Source organism: Arachis hypogaea, chromosome 15, assembly GCF_003086295.3.
Source record: "Arachis hypogaea cultivar Tifrunner chromosome 15, arahy.Tifrunner.gnm2.J5K5, whole genome shotgun sequence".
In the NCBI taxonomy this organism is placed as follows: Eukaryota; Viridiplantae; Streptophyta; class Magnoliopsida; order Fabales; family Fabaceae; genus Arachis; species Arachis hypogaea.
In genome coordinates, this window is record NC_092050.1 from 1,512,995 (window position 1) to 1,529,533 (window position 16,539).

General features: G+C 31.3%; 2 protein-coding genes across 2 annotated transcripts; one reads left to right on the forward strand and one right to left on the reverse strand.

The window, feature by feature from the left end:
* Positions 1-1,562: 1,562 nt before the first annotated feature.
* LOC112747441 (uncharacterized) lies at positions 1,563-4,502 on the forward strand. The gene is made up of 5 exons (XM_025795457.3): positions 1,563-1,853; positions 1,991-2,133; positions 2,573-3,186; positions 3,722-3,824; positions 4,108-4,502. Exons 1-5 carry the CDS (start codon positions 1,779-1,781, stop codon positions 4,142-4,144), a joined length of 972 nt encoding a protein of 323 aa, XP_025651242.1. The 5' UTR covers positions 1,563-1,778; the 3' UTR covers positions 4,145-4,502.
* Positions 4,503-6,360: 1,858 nt separating this feature from the next.
* Positions 6,361-8,874, reverse strand: LOC112747443 (uncharacterized protein At1g32220, chloroplastic-like). The gene is made up of 7 exons (XM_025795458.2): positions 8,497-8,874; positions 7,965-8,058; positions 7,778-7,866; positions 7,652-7,707; positions 7,364-7,510; positions 7,100-7,225; positions 6,361-6,756 (listed from the first exon to the last, which is right to left on the reverse strand). Exons 1-7 carry the CDS (start codon positions 8,610-8,612, stop codon positions 6,476-6,478), a joined length of 909 nt encoding a protein of 302 aa, XP_025651243.1. The 5' UTR covers positions 8,613-8,874; the 3' UTR covers positions 6,361-6,475.
* Between the last annotated feature and the right edge of the window lie 7,665 nt (positions 8,875-16,539).

Sequence of the window (16,539 nt, forward strand, 5' to 3'; positions counted from 1 at the left end):
TTCCGGCCTTTGAGGGAGGATTCAAACTTCAAGAGTTTTCTTTCTAACTCTTTTCGTCGTTCCATCTCCTCTTTTAGGTTCTTCTCAGTCTCCCTTTGTCGCTCCCGTTCCTGTTCTAACTGTTCCAAGTGACTTTGGTGGACGTGGACTAATCCCATGAGTTCAGTCGCGTGGGATGGTCCATCTTTCTCCGAGTCGCACCCTTCTGAAGAATTCGCCTTCGGATTTTTGACTCTGGAGGTACCTTCTCTGTGCTGATCATTGGTTTCCTGGTGAAGGGTCAAGTCTGCGTCATTGTTTTCGGTATCCAGATTCTCTTGTTCAGAATCTGATTCCACATGACCCTCTTCGGGGGATCTGTCCGCCATCACTGGTTGATCTCTCGGGTCCCCGGCAACGGCGCCAATGTTCCGGGGCTTACCTAGAACCGGACGGTGGTTGGGCTTGTTTGTAAGGCCCAAGCGTTGGAGGAGTGTGGTCTCCGACTTGGTTTACGTCTGGGAGCCGTCTCCGAGTTGTGTATGTGAAAGAATGGGGGGTGGTACTTGCAAAGACACTCTGATGCCTAAGTCAGCAAGGGTGTAAACAGGTCTAGAGAGTATTGGGCTTAGAGATACCTGAGGAATGTCAGTGTATTTATAATGGTGAACCAATAACCACCGCTGAAGTAGTTCCGCCTTTTAAGGTGGATAACTGTTCCTTTATCTTAGGGAGGTTGAGATATGGCTCCTATAAGTGGGTAGAGAGATTTTAGGGGCAGTTACTCATTTGAATGAGTGATTATCTGCCAACTAATCTTCGTCTCCGACTTCTTTAGGGTTAGTCGTGATAGGGACCGACTTCATAGGGAGGAGATCGATACAAGGCGAAGCTCAACCTTTTTGGGTTGGGCCTTTTGTTAGGACCTGAGCCTTATTGTTGGGTTAGGGTATGAACAATATCAATCCTTTGTTGATCACACCAAACATCGAACATCTCTCTAATTTTTATTGAATTAACCCGCATTACGTCCCACGCTTCATCACAAAGGATACAATTTAATTAATCTTCTTCAATAATGTTGATGTTTGTTAGTCTCTTTTTCATTAAAATTTGAATAAATTATGCATGGTTACAAAATATTCAAGCGCTAACAATTACAATAATAAAATATATAAACTAATTTGATATAAAAAAAGAAATGAAATTAATCCAAATAAATTAATTAACAAACTATCTATTTTATGTAATTTTATTGAAATAATTTATATTTTATGAATATAAGATTAATTCATGATAATTTATTAAAAGTATCCTAATAAATTTAATTTTCAAGCAATAATAGCGTAAAGAATTTTATATAATTATTTATTCAGATTATGTGTTTAAATATTTAAAAAAATTAAAATTAGTTATTTTTTACTGTTTATATAATTTTTTTGTGAAAAAAATCTTTTGTATGCTATAAAAATTAAACTCGTATCCTACTAATTCCTAAAATGTTGTCACCGCCGAAAATTTCTAAACCCGAAGACCGCAAGAAAAACGCCGCCGGTTTTATTGACTTAATGTGTTCATGAATTCTGAGGGCCGAAAGCGACTCTCAAATCTCAATAAAAGTCAACTTTCCATAGTCAAACCAAAAGAAGTTGATTTTATTTTTAATAAAGTTCGGGTTTGCTTCCTCATCAGTCATCTCCATTGTTCTTAAACCTGATTTTGGGCCTCGGCCCATTTTCAAATCCAAAAAAAAAAATAAAACTCTTCCACCCTCATCTCACTTTCACTGGCCACAGCGAATGGGTAAAGAAGGAGACTTGTGGGATGATTCTGCTCTCATCAATGCCTTCGACCACGCCATTTCTACTTTCAAGGTAATCACTACACTTTACTTCTCTCTAATTCCATTTCTTATTTATCTTTTTTGGTTTCAATTGCTGTGCCTTTTGCTGGAGTTTGGTGTTAACACTGTTTTCTAACTAATTCATGATATTCGTAATAATTTGTGTAGAAAATGCACAAGAACAAGAACAATAGCAAGGATGAATCAGCTGGAGCTGAGGCTGAGGCTGAGGATGAGGCTGAGACAGTGATGGGCGCCACCGCTGAAGAAAATGGTTCTAGTGGCGACTTTCGAAATCTTGACACTGCAAGGTAGAAAGCAAACTGTTTGAATAGGAACTATTGCAAAATCGCACCTTTTTATTCTAATTGATGGTTCATGTTATTCAGTTTTCACTATCCAATCTCTGGTGCCTTCTTGAATGGTTTGAATTAATAATGCCGTAATTTGATATACAAGGTTTTAAGTTGCAATTGGATAAAAATATATTTGGTGGAACTGCTATTGTCTTCATATTTCTTGAAGAATAACGAATTTTCTACATTGCTACTTTCGTTCTATCTTTACTTGTATAATGCGGACGGAATTCTTGTAATTTAATCACACAAATGCAGGGTATAGGTTTTGTATCTCAAATGTTATTATTGATCACAATGAAAGGAATAGAATCATTTGATAATGGTTGCTTTTTCTTCTATGCGAATTTGTGCACTTGTTTTTTCACTATCGATTGTGGTGCATTGGACCCAGGGATGTTGATGAGAAGAGCAATATTCCAGCTGCTGATACACCTGATTTAGGTGAGACTGGTTCTGTGCCGAAGTTGGGAGATGATTGTCATGCTGAGCCGCAGGTAGGACATACTTGTCAGGATTCAACAAGGGGCCAAGGCATCCAAAGTGAGCATGATGCTTATGCATATGCACAAGGTGTGGAGGAATATAATCAGTTAGTTGTTCAGTATAATGAACTTGAGGAGAAAAGGCTGAAGATTTGGGAGCAACTTAATCAGTATAGTGCTTGGAATTACAAATATGATGCTACTGCTACTAGTTCTGGTGTACCATATTCCAATGTGCAGGATTATTCAATGTCTCCTTACCAAGTTTCTGATCCAAATGTTGTTTGCACGTGTTGCCCGTGTTTTAGTCAATGTTCAATGGCTTCTTGCACATCTGCTCCCGGTTGTTCTCTAGATGAATCAGGTGTTGGTAAACCTTGTAACAGTCATTATGTGGAAATGGATCATAAAATGCCATTTCCATGTGAGGATGGTAAAATCCACAAAATAGCAATGGGAGCAGCAGAGCAGGCACTGTCGTCCATTAGAACAACCATTTCTGGTGATTCTAATGTGAATGAAGGTAAGCAATAAGCATGGCTACCTAAATAGATATGCATGAATTTTTTGCAATGCAATCCATTAAGATTAGTTAATAGTATTACCATAAGTGGCAAATCCATGGTTTTATGACCTTTAAGTGATGTAAAACCTGGAATCATTTTGGTTCCATCAATAGGCTATTTTATTTTTTTTGCACTTGTGAGGCTAGTGGATGATAGCTTACATGCTTATTTTTTATTTTTTGTCAGCACGAACTGAAAAATGTTCTTAATGTTTGCATTACGTATTGCTTACCATTGTCACTTAAACTCATGAATGAAAAGATGGATACTCATTCTAATGTACCTGACATAATTTGCCTTCACTTTGGTTGGTAGAATTTTATCATGGACCAAATGCTTCAGTTCCATCCACCATTTCATGTGTTTAATGGCTTTATTATATTACTATCTAAAAAAATGCCTTTGTTTTATTACTATATATTTTTTTGGGTGCATAACTGCATATGACTCATGGTATAACTCTGACGTCTATGTTTGCTCCATGAAATGCAGAGAAAGAGAGAACAATTTCTGAACCCAAACAAACTAGTGGCTCAGGAACAGATCTTACTGCTCTTTTGAATGCTTGGTATTCTGCGGGCTTCTATACTGGAAAGTAAGTGTTTATCACAGTTATATTTATATTGAACTTTATAGACTGAGTTTGGTTTTCATTCAAGAACGTCATTCTAGCTTGCATTATCATGCAAGTAAAACTCGGATTTCAGTGCTAACTATCTTGCTCAACACATAGAGGTGTTGTAATTATTAGTTATTACTTCAAAGAATGTCAAAGTTTCACAATTATTGAGCTGTTTGGACCCTTTGAAAGTACTCCTAGTCCTAGCTATATCCTTGCCATGTTCTTTCTATGGTAATTGGGGTTCATGATGATGCAGGTATCTTGCTGAACAATCCATGGCTAATAGAAAATAGAAGTAAACTAGAATTTCAAGTGGAGGCAAAAGGTTCCTCACACCACTCTTATTAGTATAGTGAAGAGTTAGATGGTGACTTATTTACATTTACTTCTTTGAGAAAAATCAGGAGAATGCTTTCGGTGTGATCTAATTGGTATGGTGGTTCAATATAAACTACGAGGCCTTGGTGACCTTTCTTAGCATGGTTTCACTGGATGTGTATCTAAAGCAGGATTTTACCCTCTGCTATGTTCATGAATATGTTGCCCGAGTTTGGTGTCAAATGCTAGAGACCTTAACATATGTAAACCATTCTCTGATAAGATCCATATTCACATTGAAGAAATATCACAATTTCAAAATGTTTGACCAAATTAAGATTTTTTTGTCTTTGTTTTTGGACTGTTTTAGTTTTATATTTGAGGTTTGGTTTTAGAGTTGACATAAAATCATAAATAATACCCAGATGTGAAGTAATACTCCATTTCATATAAATCACTTTAATTTTTCGTACACATTTGAAACTTATCAATACTGATTTCAGATATATTGATTTATAAAGGCAAGATAACCTATTAATACTACAACAATAACAACAAAATCTTGTCTCATTAGGTGGAGTCGGTTACATGGATCAAACAATAACAATAGTGGAGTCGGTTACATGGATCAAATGACGCTATTGAACTCTATCATGTATCATGTTTATAGAGAGATCGTTTATATGTAGATTTCGTTTAATCACCTCATGGATGATCTTTCTCTACCTTTCACCCCCTGTCTATCTTCTATTTCATTCATCCTCTTGATTGGGTGTTCTGTCAGTCTTCTTTTCACATGTCCAAATCATCTGAGACGCGATTTTACCATCTTTTTCACAATAGTTGTTACTCTAACCCTCTCTCTTATATCTTTGTTCTTTATTATATCCAATTGCGTATGATCACTCATCCATCCCAACATCATCATCTCTGTCACACTTATGTTCGTGTTCCCCTTTAACTGTCCAACACTCTGTACCATAAAATATAGCCGGTCTAACAGTGCGATAGAATTTACCTTTAAGTTTTAAAGATATTTTTTTTGTCACATATAAAACCAGACGCACTCTGCCATTTTCACCAACCTGCTTAAATCTTATGATTTATATCATGTTCAATCTATCTATTATCTTGTATGATATACCCAAGGTACTTAAAACTTTTAACTAAATGTTTTTTCCAATATTCACTTCTGTATTAAGGTTTTCCCTTCGGCGGCCGAACTTACATTTCATATATTCCGTCTTGCTATGGCTTATGCGCAAACCATACACTTTTAGAGCTTCTTTCCATAAATTCAACTTCTTATTTAGGTCTTCTCTTGACTCTCCATAAGGACGATATTATTGGTAAAAAGTATGCACCATGACACATGCTTTTAGATATGTTCTGAGTATTTCAAAGATTAATGTAAAAAAAGTATGGACTTAAAGATGATCTCTAGTGTATTTTTATACCAATAAGAAATTTCTCAGTCACATCACCTTGAATCTTCACACTAGTTGTAGCCCCATCATTATTGCACGAATATATGCGATCCTTACTATCTTCCTTTCCAAAACTTTCCATACAACCTCCCTTAGAACCCTATCATACGCTTTTTTCAAATTAATAACACCATATGTAGATCCTTTTATTACTACGATACCTCTCCATCATCCTTCTTAACAGGTATGTAGCTTCAATGCTGGATCTGCCGGGAACAAAACCAAATTAGTTCTTTGTTACTTGTGTCTTGCCTCAGCCTCCGTTTTATCACCCTTTCCCATAACTTCATAGTATGATTTATGAGTTTGATCCCTCTATAGTTTTGGCAACTCTGAATATTCCCTTTATTCTTGTAAACAAGTACTAAAGTGTTCTTTCTCCACTCATCTAGCATCTTCTTTGATCTTAAAATCTCATTAAAAAGTTTGGTTAACTAACTGATGCCTTTCTCTCCAAATCCCTTCCAAACTTCAATCAGAATATTATCAGGTCCTATTGCCTTGCCATTTTTCATCGCTTTAGAGTTTCTTTTAACTCGAAGTCTCAAATCTTTCGAAAGTAATCGAAGTTTTGATCTTCCTCCCTCGTGCATAACTGACCAAGGTTTGGAAGAGTCTTCTATCCTTCATTAATGAAAATAATTTCACTAATTTCACTTCAATTTTAAAAAAAATTATGAAAAGTTATGATTCCACTCAATAGATTTTAATTAACCCCATCATTGACTCATTTTTGGCATTCCATGTACAATGTACAATTATTATTGTTATTTTGTAACTTTGATGTCATGTAACTCTCCCTAACATGTATATTTTGGATCATGCCCTCACTTTTTCAGCAGCTTCTTTGATCTGGTCAATGGTGAAAATGCCAAAGAAATCATCGTCTAAGACACCATTGATAACTGCAAATGCAACATCATCAACACTAACAGGTGGGGTTAAGAACAAATCAGATGCAGGGAGAGAGCTTAATGGTTTGATGAAGTTCTCTGTTGCTTTTAGAATTCTCTCAGCTGGTACCCCAACTAAATCCAAAGGGATCTCAAAACCATCCACTCTCCTTTTCCCATATATGAATCCAGGTCTCAATACAATACCTGAAAAACATTTCAAAGCCAAGTTAACCATCAAAGCATTGAACGATAAGTGTTTTTTTAAGGTTTCAATAAAAAATAGGAAAAAGCCAACCCGGAAAAAGGCATCCTGCATTGTACAAGATCCGGGAAAGGGTTGCATCCAAAGCTAACACTTACTTGTGAGTCAAGGCTTGTCCTCAATGAGCTTTAGTTAATTCTATTGGTATTAGAGACAACCGTTTCAAGGCTTCAACAAATTGACTCATTTGCAAGTAGGTTTTAGTTTGGAACCTTAGGTCCTTGATTACAAAGCTTAAATACCAATTTAGATTCGATCGTTCATGAAACAGCACAAAACATTTACCTGAACTCGGGTATTTAGAGAGAACCTCAGATTCCGCTTTCCTTTTTCCTGTGAAGTACCCCGATGAAAGTAAGAATGACGGTAAGTTGTAATCATGAACTGAGATCAAGATGAATTTCGGAATTCCTGCAAGGCAAAAGGAGAGAATAATTAATATTGGATACCTTATGCAGTAGAAGAGGATCACAATGGTTTATGACCAAAATACAGTCCAACATATAAGTGCATTCAACTGCAGAATGACACTCTAATGATATGGCTCACCATATTCCTTTGCAGCATTCACAGCCACGACATTAGCCTCGCCGTTAATCCTTTTCATCTGTTCTTCGCTACCAAACCCACCAAGTGTTGAAACAACCGCAGTTGCTCCAACTAATACTTCATCCCAATTCACATAAAAAACATCACCTGTGCATTAAGCATGACATTCAAACACCCTCCAGAGAGTTATTACAACAAACTCATAAGAGAGTTAAAACAAAATAACTATCTAAAATAACAGATAAAACAAACTGAGATTCTGCTTAGTATAAGATTTAGGTAGCATGCCTGCAATCCAAGTAACTTGATCTACCCATGCATCTGGATAAGTAGGACGTCCTGATCTGTAAAATTGAGTTAAGTGTATGCATACAAACATAGATATAAATAAGTTGAACATCACAATTCACAAACCTGCTTAGGCTTATGACTTCTATGCCCTTGGATACTGCTGCCTTGCATATGGCAGAACCAACAAAACCACTCCCTCCCAAGACTACAATCTACAAACAGAGACATTTAATCTAAGTAACAATGCTTCAGCTAAAGAATTATGTATAACATCAAATCAGTAAAAGTGAGACATTTAATTTGTAAATACCCTTTCGCTTTTAATCTCAGCCACAACATCTATAGTGTTAGATCTGGAATCGGCCCTGTAACCTGTTTCTGCAGAACTGCTGCTAACAGAAAACCTGCATAAAGGTATATGCATAAACAATTTAAGAGCACATATCATGGATATTTGAATAAGTAGTGTTCCTGTTACATGCTGCAGCATGAAGAAACATAGATAATCAATTAATGATATTGAAAAAAATTGGCACAACACACACTGCATCATAACATAGACTAAATACAAATCCATACTAAAGGAAATTTGGCAATTATTAACTCATCATCAAATGCTCATACAGTCCAATCCAATTCATTACAAAAACCTCTAAACCCTTATGATGGGGGGAAATAAAAAGTCTTAATTCAAACACACAGAGACAAAATAATGAACACCATTAAACTAATTCAATTTCCGCATGCTCCAAACGGTTGCAAATAGCACGAAACATGAAAAATTATGATAAAAAAGCAAAACAAAAAATAAATTGTTGTGAAGTGGGGGTTGGAGGACTAACCGGTTTTGTTTGAAATGCAAAGTGGGTGGGGATTGAAAGACGGGTCTCTTGAGATAGAAGGCACTGGGAATTATGGGTCGTGAGGAAATAGCTGGTAGAGTGAGAAAAGACGCCATTTTTATGGAGCACAAGGTGCAGAACACTTGCAGTGTGAGTAGTAGAGAGAAGAAAAGAAAGAGTAAGAGAGAAATGAGAAGCAGAAGGTTAAAACGGAAGATTCACAACCACCACGCTATGTGTATTGTAATTTTGGGACCTCATCATTTTTCAATGCCACTAGTTTCCCTTTACTTCCTCTTCTTTCTTTCTCTCCTTTCTTCTATTTTCCATTTTATTTTTTCTCCCGTCTTTTTCTTTTCTTTTATTTTTTTTTCCTCTTGTACTGTAAGGCCTGCATTTATTTATAGAGACAGAATATTGAAACAATAATACAGAATACAAAATCATGTTTAACAGAAAAGATATAAATAAAAACAATATATCTAGAGACACTAAACTAATATATTTTGTGTTCATTTGATAAGAAAGAGATAGAAACACTAACAATGGAACACAACTTGTTTTTTATTTTTCTTTTATTATTCTTGTTAATTTTTCATAATTATAATTTTTATTATTATATTTTTCATCTCAATTTTGTTTAATAAAAAAGATAAGAATAAATTAAATTTTTATAATTTGTTCTAGTTTATTGTCAAACAGAATACAAAAATACAAAATTTTATGTATCTGTCCATCGATGTCTTATCATGTTGTGTTCTCAGTATTTTGTCTTGTTCTATTTTCAAAAACAAACACAGTCTAAGAAAATGAAATTGAATCTTAATTTTTTTTCCATTTAAAGATGTAAAGTGTAATATCTAATCAAGTAGAATAAAAAAACTATTAAAAAAATATTAAAAAATTTGAGATCACATTTTATATTTTTAATTATAAAATATTTAGAAAATTCATTTTCCTAAGTGTGTAATGAATAGACATGACAATTTGGATTCACCCGTTGTATCGCAGTGTCCTGTTCTATTTGAGTCAAAATTTTCAACCATAAACCAAGTTTTGGAACGAATTTGAGTAAAAATCACTTTTTTTTTTGGACACCTTATAAGGCATAATAAATTAAAATTTGATATAAAATTAAAAAATAAATTAAATACATAATATGTAAAATTATAATAAAATTTAAATTGTAAAATTATAAAAATTTTATAAAATTGACTAATTTATTTAAAATTATAATATTAAAAAATTGTAAAAATTAAATTTAAATTGATATTCTAATTACTATATTTATATTTATAAATTTGGATATGCGACAGAAATAAAATACACCGAAATAATTAGATAAAAAATGAAATCGTAATTAAATACGAAAAAGTATTAAAAAATAATGTTTTTTAAATAATGTAAATAATAGGTTAAAAAAGAAAAATTAATTTTAATTTTAAATTAATTACATATAATCTTTGTTAGTATGTTTAAAATATGGCCTGCTATCCACGCTATTCGCATCTTTTATTGTTCACCTAACGAGATTAACTAAATAAAAAAAAAAGGCACATGATTTAGTATACTCTTCATTCTATAACAATAGAAAAGTTAGGTCTTGTTATATAGATTCAATATCAGATATTTAAGTGTTTTATTTGTAAAACCATGATTGCAATTTGTAATTAATATCACTCCAGGACGGGTAAGAAAGAATTAACCAATATTTTCTACACTCTAAATCTCTAACTATGCATATTATGAATCACGATTTCTCGTAAACTGCTTTGCTAACTTAAAAAGTTCAAGTTTCTTATAAGTAAACCCACCCCATGGAGCAAGAATCGCCACAATTTCATATTTCTTAACCTACCTTACAAAATAGGTCATCTTTAATATCTTATGGTTTTGAACTTAAGAAAATTGTTTTTTATGATTAAAAATATAAATTTAATTTTAATATACTGTCAGCCTAAACTTTTACACGTGTTTTTAATTATGTAATTTTATATAACTATTATTTATATTAATTAAATGAATGATCATTCAAAAAATAAAAAATGTTTTACATTATCAATACATTAAAATTAAACTATAAAATATTCTCTTAAACTTGTGTATTTTAACAATTTATGGAACAAAATTATTGTTCGATGTAGATTTTAAAGAATTGGACTCTTCTAAAAAAAATGTATAATAATAATAATCAAAATCATCATCATCTTTAAATTATTTACTAAATTTCACACATCATAAATTTTATTGATATAAGTGTTTAGGAATTTTGATTCTCTAAATTTTGAATTTTTTTACTTTAGAAGGTAAAATGTGTTTTTTCACTATTGAATGGTTTCTCTCTCATATTTTTTCTTAGTCCCACCTATGAAATAAATGGTAAAAGATTACACTTTATTCTTTAAAGTGAAATTAAAAATTTAGAGGATCTAAATTCAAGTGTTTAGTGTACCAATGTCAATGAGTAATAGCTTAAATGGCATAGTCTTTCTATATTCAATTAAGAGGTTGTAGGTTCGAATCTCTTATCCTTGGTAAAAAAAAAAAGTGATTAGTGTACCAATAATATTTTATATATATATATATTTTTTTTCTTTTCTCTTTTTTATTTTGGGTCGAAGGGTTTTACTTGTTTCTCTTGGGTTTTTATGTTTTTTGGTCGTTACTTATTTCTCTTGTTAAATTGGTTGTGGCCTGTTTTCTAATTTCTCTTGTTCTAACCCAAAATAAAAAGGTTTTTAACTTTTTATTAAAAGAATAACAAAATATTTGCTAAGAAGATGGACTTTCATGAAAAACATTTTATGGTATTTGCTCCTTCTCAACGGGCGATGACACCAAAAAGCGAGGCCCAAAATTAAATTGAACAGACGAAGGGTGAGAGTTGCATCAAACAAAAATATACATTTCACTTCAAAATAAAAAAAAAAGAATAAATAATTGGACGAAAACATAAAATAAAAAATAAGTACTGTCAAAAAAAAAGGTTAGAGATATAACTATGTTACTTTGTTCTATCAGCTTAAGTTTTTGCGATGAGTAGTTTAATAGTATAGTCTTAGAGTTGTATGTTCGAAATGTCAAGAGTTTAATCCTTAAAATCTATATAAAATTGAGAGATATAGATTTTTTATAGTTGAAGGAAATTTGATAATGATATATATGTATGTTTATTTAAAACAAAAATCTATAATGAATAATGTTACCTAAAATAAGAATTAGCCAAGGCTTAATCTGATTAATAAGACAGATTCTCTTGTTTTAACCATTCTAGAACAGGTTCCATAGTGTTTTTCAAAACTATTTTTAACAAAATATTTTTTATCTGGCTTTATTTAAGAGAACGACAAGAAAAATTGATCACAAAATATCTAATTTTGTATATCAGCTTATTGAGTTGTTTTGACATGAAAATTATATATTTATCAAGAGTATATTACCAGTTTTAACCATAAAAAATTTAAATATTGACTATTTTAATATTAAAAATGTAAACTAACTTAATATCCATAATAAATTGGATTAGTTTAATTTTGTAAAATTATCTAGAGTTAATAAATCATTAGGTAATTTTATCCAAAACTTTGGATAATTTACTAGAATAATCAGAAATAATAGTTTACTCTTTTTATTATATTAACAACGAATAGTCTCTTTAAGAAAAAAAAATCTTAAACAGCCTTAAAATCTTAAACAGTCTTAATTTTAAACGAAAGATAATGAAGTCCTCAATAAAAAAAATTCAATTTGATCCCTGAATTATATTTTTATGGGATTAATTAGTCTTGTGTCAAAAAAGTCAATGTTGATTTTTTGGCACAAAAACTAATCAATTCAAAAAAAATCAAGAATTGAATTGAATTTTTTTTAGATCTCGTTGTCTTTTTAAAATAATTGTCAGTTCATTCATTTTTTAAAAAACAAAATTATTCACATATCGGTATCATTCTTAGATATTATCTTAATACATCGATTTTGTATTTTTTTCTCCTTTTTTAAAGACTTAAAGTTGAGAATTTAATTGGAAAAACTGAAAACTGAAAAGAAATAAGATAAAAATCTTGTCTAGTGTCAAACTTAGGTGGCAATATAGCAATCATCTTAAATAAAAACTAACACAAAATGGAAAGTGCTGCCCACCATGGCCATTTTATATTAATATTAACGTCCAAAAAAAAAAAAGTCTTTCCAAATGGGAACAATAATACAAAAAATGAAAACCATGGGGGACTAATCTATCCATTTAATTAGCCATATACGTTACTTCAAGTAAGACAAAGTATAGCAGATAATGTGATCAGAATAGAATTAGTTTGGTGGTACCAATACATGCATCAATGTTTTGTGATGAATATTATATTTTAATTCGCATTCAAATTTTTGTTCAAATATTTTCTTCTCCAAAAAATGAGAGTTACTCCTGTTTCCTACCATCATTTTTTCATCTTAAGCTTAATGACAATCCCTTATATTCACAATTTTCATTAATTTAATCTATCAGATTTTAATTGTGATTGAGTTTTAGACATTATAATAATTTAAAAATTTTTTCTTGACGCTATCTCAATAAAAACGTTGTTGTTTTATACTAATCCAGTGTGGTAAGAGAGTATTAGACCATCCTTTCATTTGCTGAATTAACGCTGAAAAGGAATTCAAAAGTACTCTGAACTTAATTTCCGAGATCAGTATAGTGCAGATGAAATTTGAGGCATCAAATTGATAAAAACTGTGAATTTAAAAAATCACTATTAGAATTTAGTCTAAAATTAACTATAAATGATTTAAAATTCATTAGTTTGAAACTCTATATATCCTTATAAATTATTACTTAATTTGATAAAATTTTTACTTATTAAAATTAAAAATAATTTTTTAAAAGTTGTTATATTTATGTTTTGTGAAATAAATTAAAAATAACTTTTAATAAATATAATCGACAATAACTGTATTTAAAAAAATAATTTTTAAATTTTATAATTATTATTATAGATATAAATGCAAAAATAAATTTAAAATTTCATTAATATATGAGATATATTAGACATTTTAATCTTGATAAACATAAATCAATTTTAAAAAATTTAACTTTGAGTATTTTAAAATTATCCATATTTTTTAAAAATTATATGCACAAATACATGATCATTTTAATTTATCAAACTCAATCTAAAAAATTGATATTTTTTAAAAGGATAAATAACTTTTTTAAAATAGTTATCGAACCAAACCTATATATGAAGTTAGTGGTTGGTGTAAGGTGCACTCCAAAAGAATATGTTCTTGTGCTGAGAGGTAATATGAAGTATAACTCATCTTCGAATAAATCTTGCTTCAATGAATGAGGTAGATTTCGTCTCTTACAGAACATCAGTCGCCTGAAATATTTATAAAAGATACTTTGACATTCAAGTTAAAAAAAAGAATGAAAATATTTTAAAAAAATTTTTTGTGAAAACATTAATGTTGTGTATTTTAATGTCTTTTTAATAGTAGATATTAATGTCTTGATAAATTTTATGTCAATAAATTATGATACACTCGTTTATAAAAAAGAAAAAAATAATTGATACAGATAAGTTGATAACTATACTTGAACTTGAATTTGTTCATATATTCTAATTTCTTGCTTCTTTGATCTATTTTCTAATTCGACAAATATGATTAAAAACAAAACAATAAGTTTATAATTAGTATAACATAGTATTGAAATTAATTTAAAATATATATACCTTTTTTATTTGAGTTAAACCTTAAAGTGATCACTAAACTCGAGTTTTAAAGTGGTCCTTAAAATTAATAGTTGCTCAATTTTGTCCCCAAACTTATACTCTGGGACTCATACTAGTCCCTAAGACATTTTTCGTTCATCGGAACACTAAAAACGATGTCGTTTTGTATTTATTAAAAAAAAGAAAAACATCCCCTTCCCTAACCCTTCTCCAGTTCCCTTTTCCCTTTCCCTTCCACACTCCCTTTCCCCTTCCCCAATCTTTTTCCAGTTTTCCTTTTCCTTCTCCTTCCACGCTCTTCTCCTCCTTCCCCTTCTCCATTCCTACTTCTCCTTTTCATTTTCCTTCCTAGTTCCCCTTTTCCTTTTCTTTCCACGCTCCTCTTCCTCTTCCCCTTTTCCAACCTATCCCCAGTTTTCCTTTCCCTTTTCCTTCTCCTTCCCCTTTTCCTTCCCCTTCCCCTTCTCTTTTCTCAATCTGAGGTCCTTCTCCTTTTCCTCTTCCTTCTCATTCTTCAATCTGAGGCCCTTCTTCAACCCGAAGCCTCTATCATCATCTCTCGTCGGTTTCCGTCACGGTACCACGCTGCTCACCTTACTTCCTAACCTAGTCTCTCCTCTCTGTCTTTTCTCTTGTATAGATTCTTTTTTTTCAAATTTTTTTATTGTAATGAAATTTTTTTAGATGCCTGTATGCATTAATTTTTGCATATGTTTAATTCTATTTTTTCAGTCCCTTTTTTATTTGGCTAAAATATTTGTTTCGTTAGTTTATTGTATAAAGTTCACGTAATTTGAAAGCATATATACTGTTTCTATGCGTTAATCAAATAATGGAGGAATTGATTTTGGGATCAAGGAGATAGATGGAGACATAGAGGAGACAGAAAAAGAAGGAGAGATAGAGAGAAGACAAGAGTGTAAGAGACTAGGTTGGAAAAGGGAGCCGTGCGGTGCGGCGCGGTACCGTGACGGAGGCGGACGAGAAGCGACAACAAAGAGAAAAGAGAAAGGGGAAGGAGCTTGGATTGGGGGAAGGGGAGACTTGGTTTTTTTTTTTTAATACAAAACGATTTCATTTCAGTGTTCCGATGAAGGGAGAGCGCATTAAGAACTAGTATGAGTTTCGGAGTGCAAGTTTGAGGATAAAATTGTGTAACTATTAATTTTAAGGATCACTTTGAGACTCGAGTACAACTTTAGGGATTACTTTAAGTTTGTCCATAAATTCTAATTTCATGCTTCTTTGATCTATTTCTTAATTCAACAACTATGATTAAAAACAAAGCATTAAACTTATAATTATATAACATAATATTGGAATTAATTTAAAACATATATACCTTTTTTATTCCTCTTAGAGTGCATATGGGTTGAGTGAAATCGAGTTTGCTTTGACCTGGACTCGACCATAAATAATGATTGATCGGGTCTATTTTTGATACTATTATTCGGTCTTAGACCCGATGAAATCACACCAAATTAACCCCAAAGTATTTGGATCCAAGCCGAAATTTCGGTCCAGACCTGGTTATGTATACCCGTAGTTGAACTAAAGACCTCTTACTAAATACAAAAAAATCCTTAATTACTAAAAAAGATCATTAATTAATAATTTAATACATTTTTTACATAAATATTAGTTAAATTTTAAATTATTATAAAATTATATAATAATATTATATTTTTTTTATAACTCACAAATTAAAAGCAGGTAAGATTATAATTAAAATATTCTCAACTCACCAGAAAAAATAAAATTAGATCTAAACTCCACCCTATTTATTGCCATCACTATTTAAAATTCTTATCTGAATCATACGTCCTCAATTGTCGAATTATGCTCATTGGAATCAGAATTTATAGTCCATTCTAAATAAAAGACCATAAAAATGGAGAAGGAAAAAATATATAATACACAGGACGAGTTAGGTGGAACTATTGTGAGCCCACGACAAAACAACCAACTAATTAGACATATTGAATTGATCTATTTTAATTATTATTTTGTTTGTTCTATAAAAATATTTTTTTAATAGATTAAGGCGAATAATTATTCTTACAAATAGAAATTGAGTGAAAAAGGTTTAAATTTATAAATAAAATAACATATATAAAAGTTAAAAAAATATTTACACTCACAAGCAGAATTAAAATAAAACTTAAAACTCTATATATTCTATTCCATCTATTGTGCCCCTTAATAATATACCATAAAATTGAATTTAAAAAGTGTGTGTTTTAAAGCATAGTAAAACCCTACAATTTTATTTAGTTGTTAATCTTGTATAAGAACTTTGATCCCAAAAAAA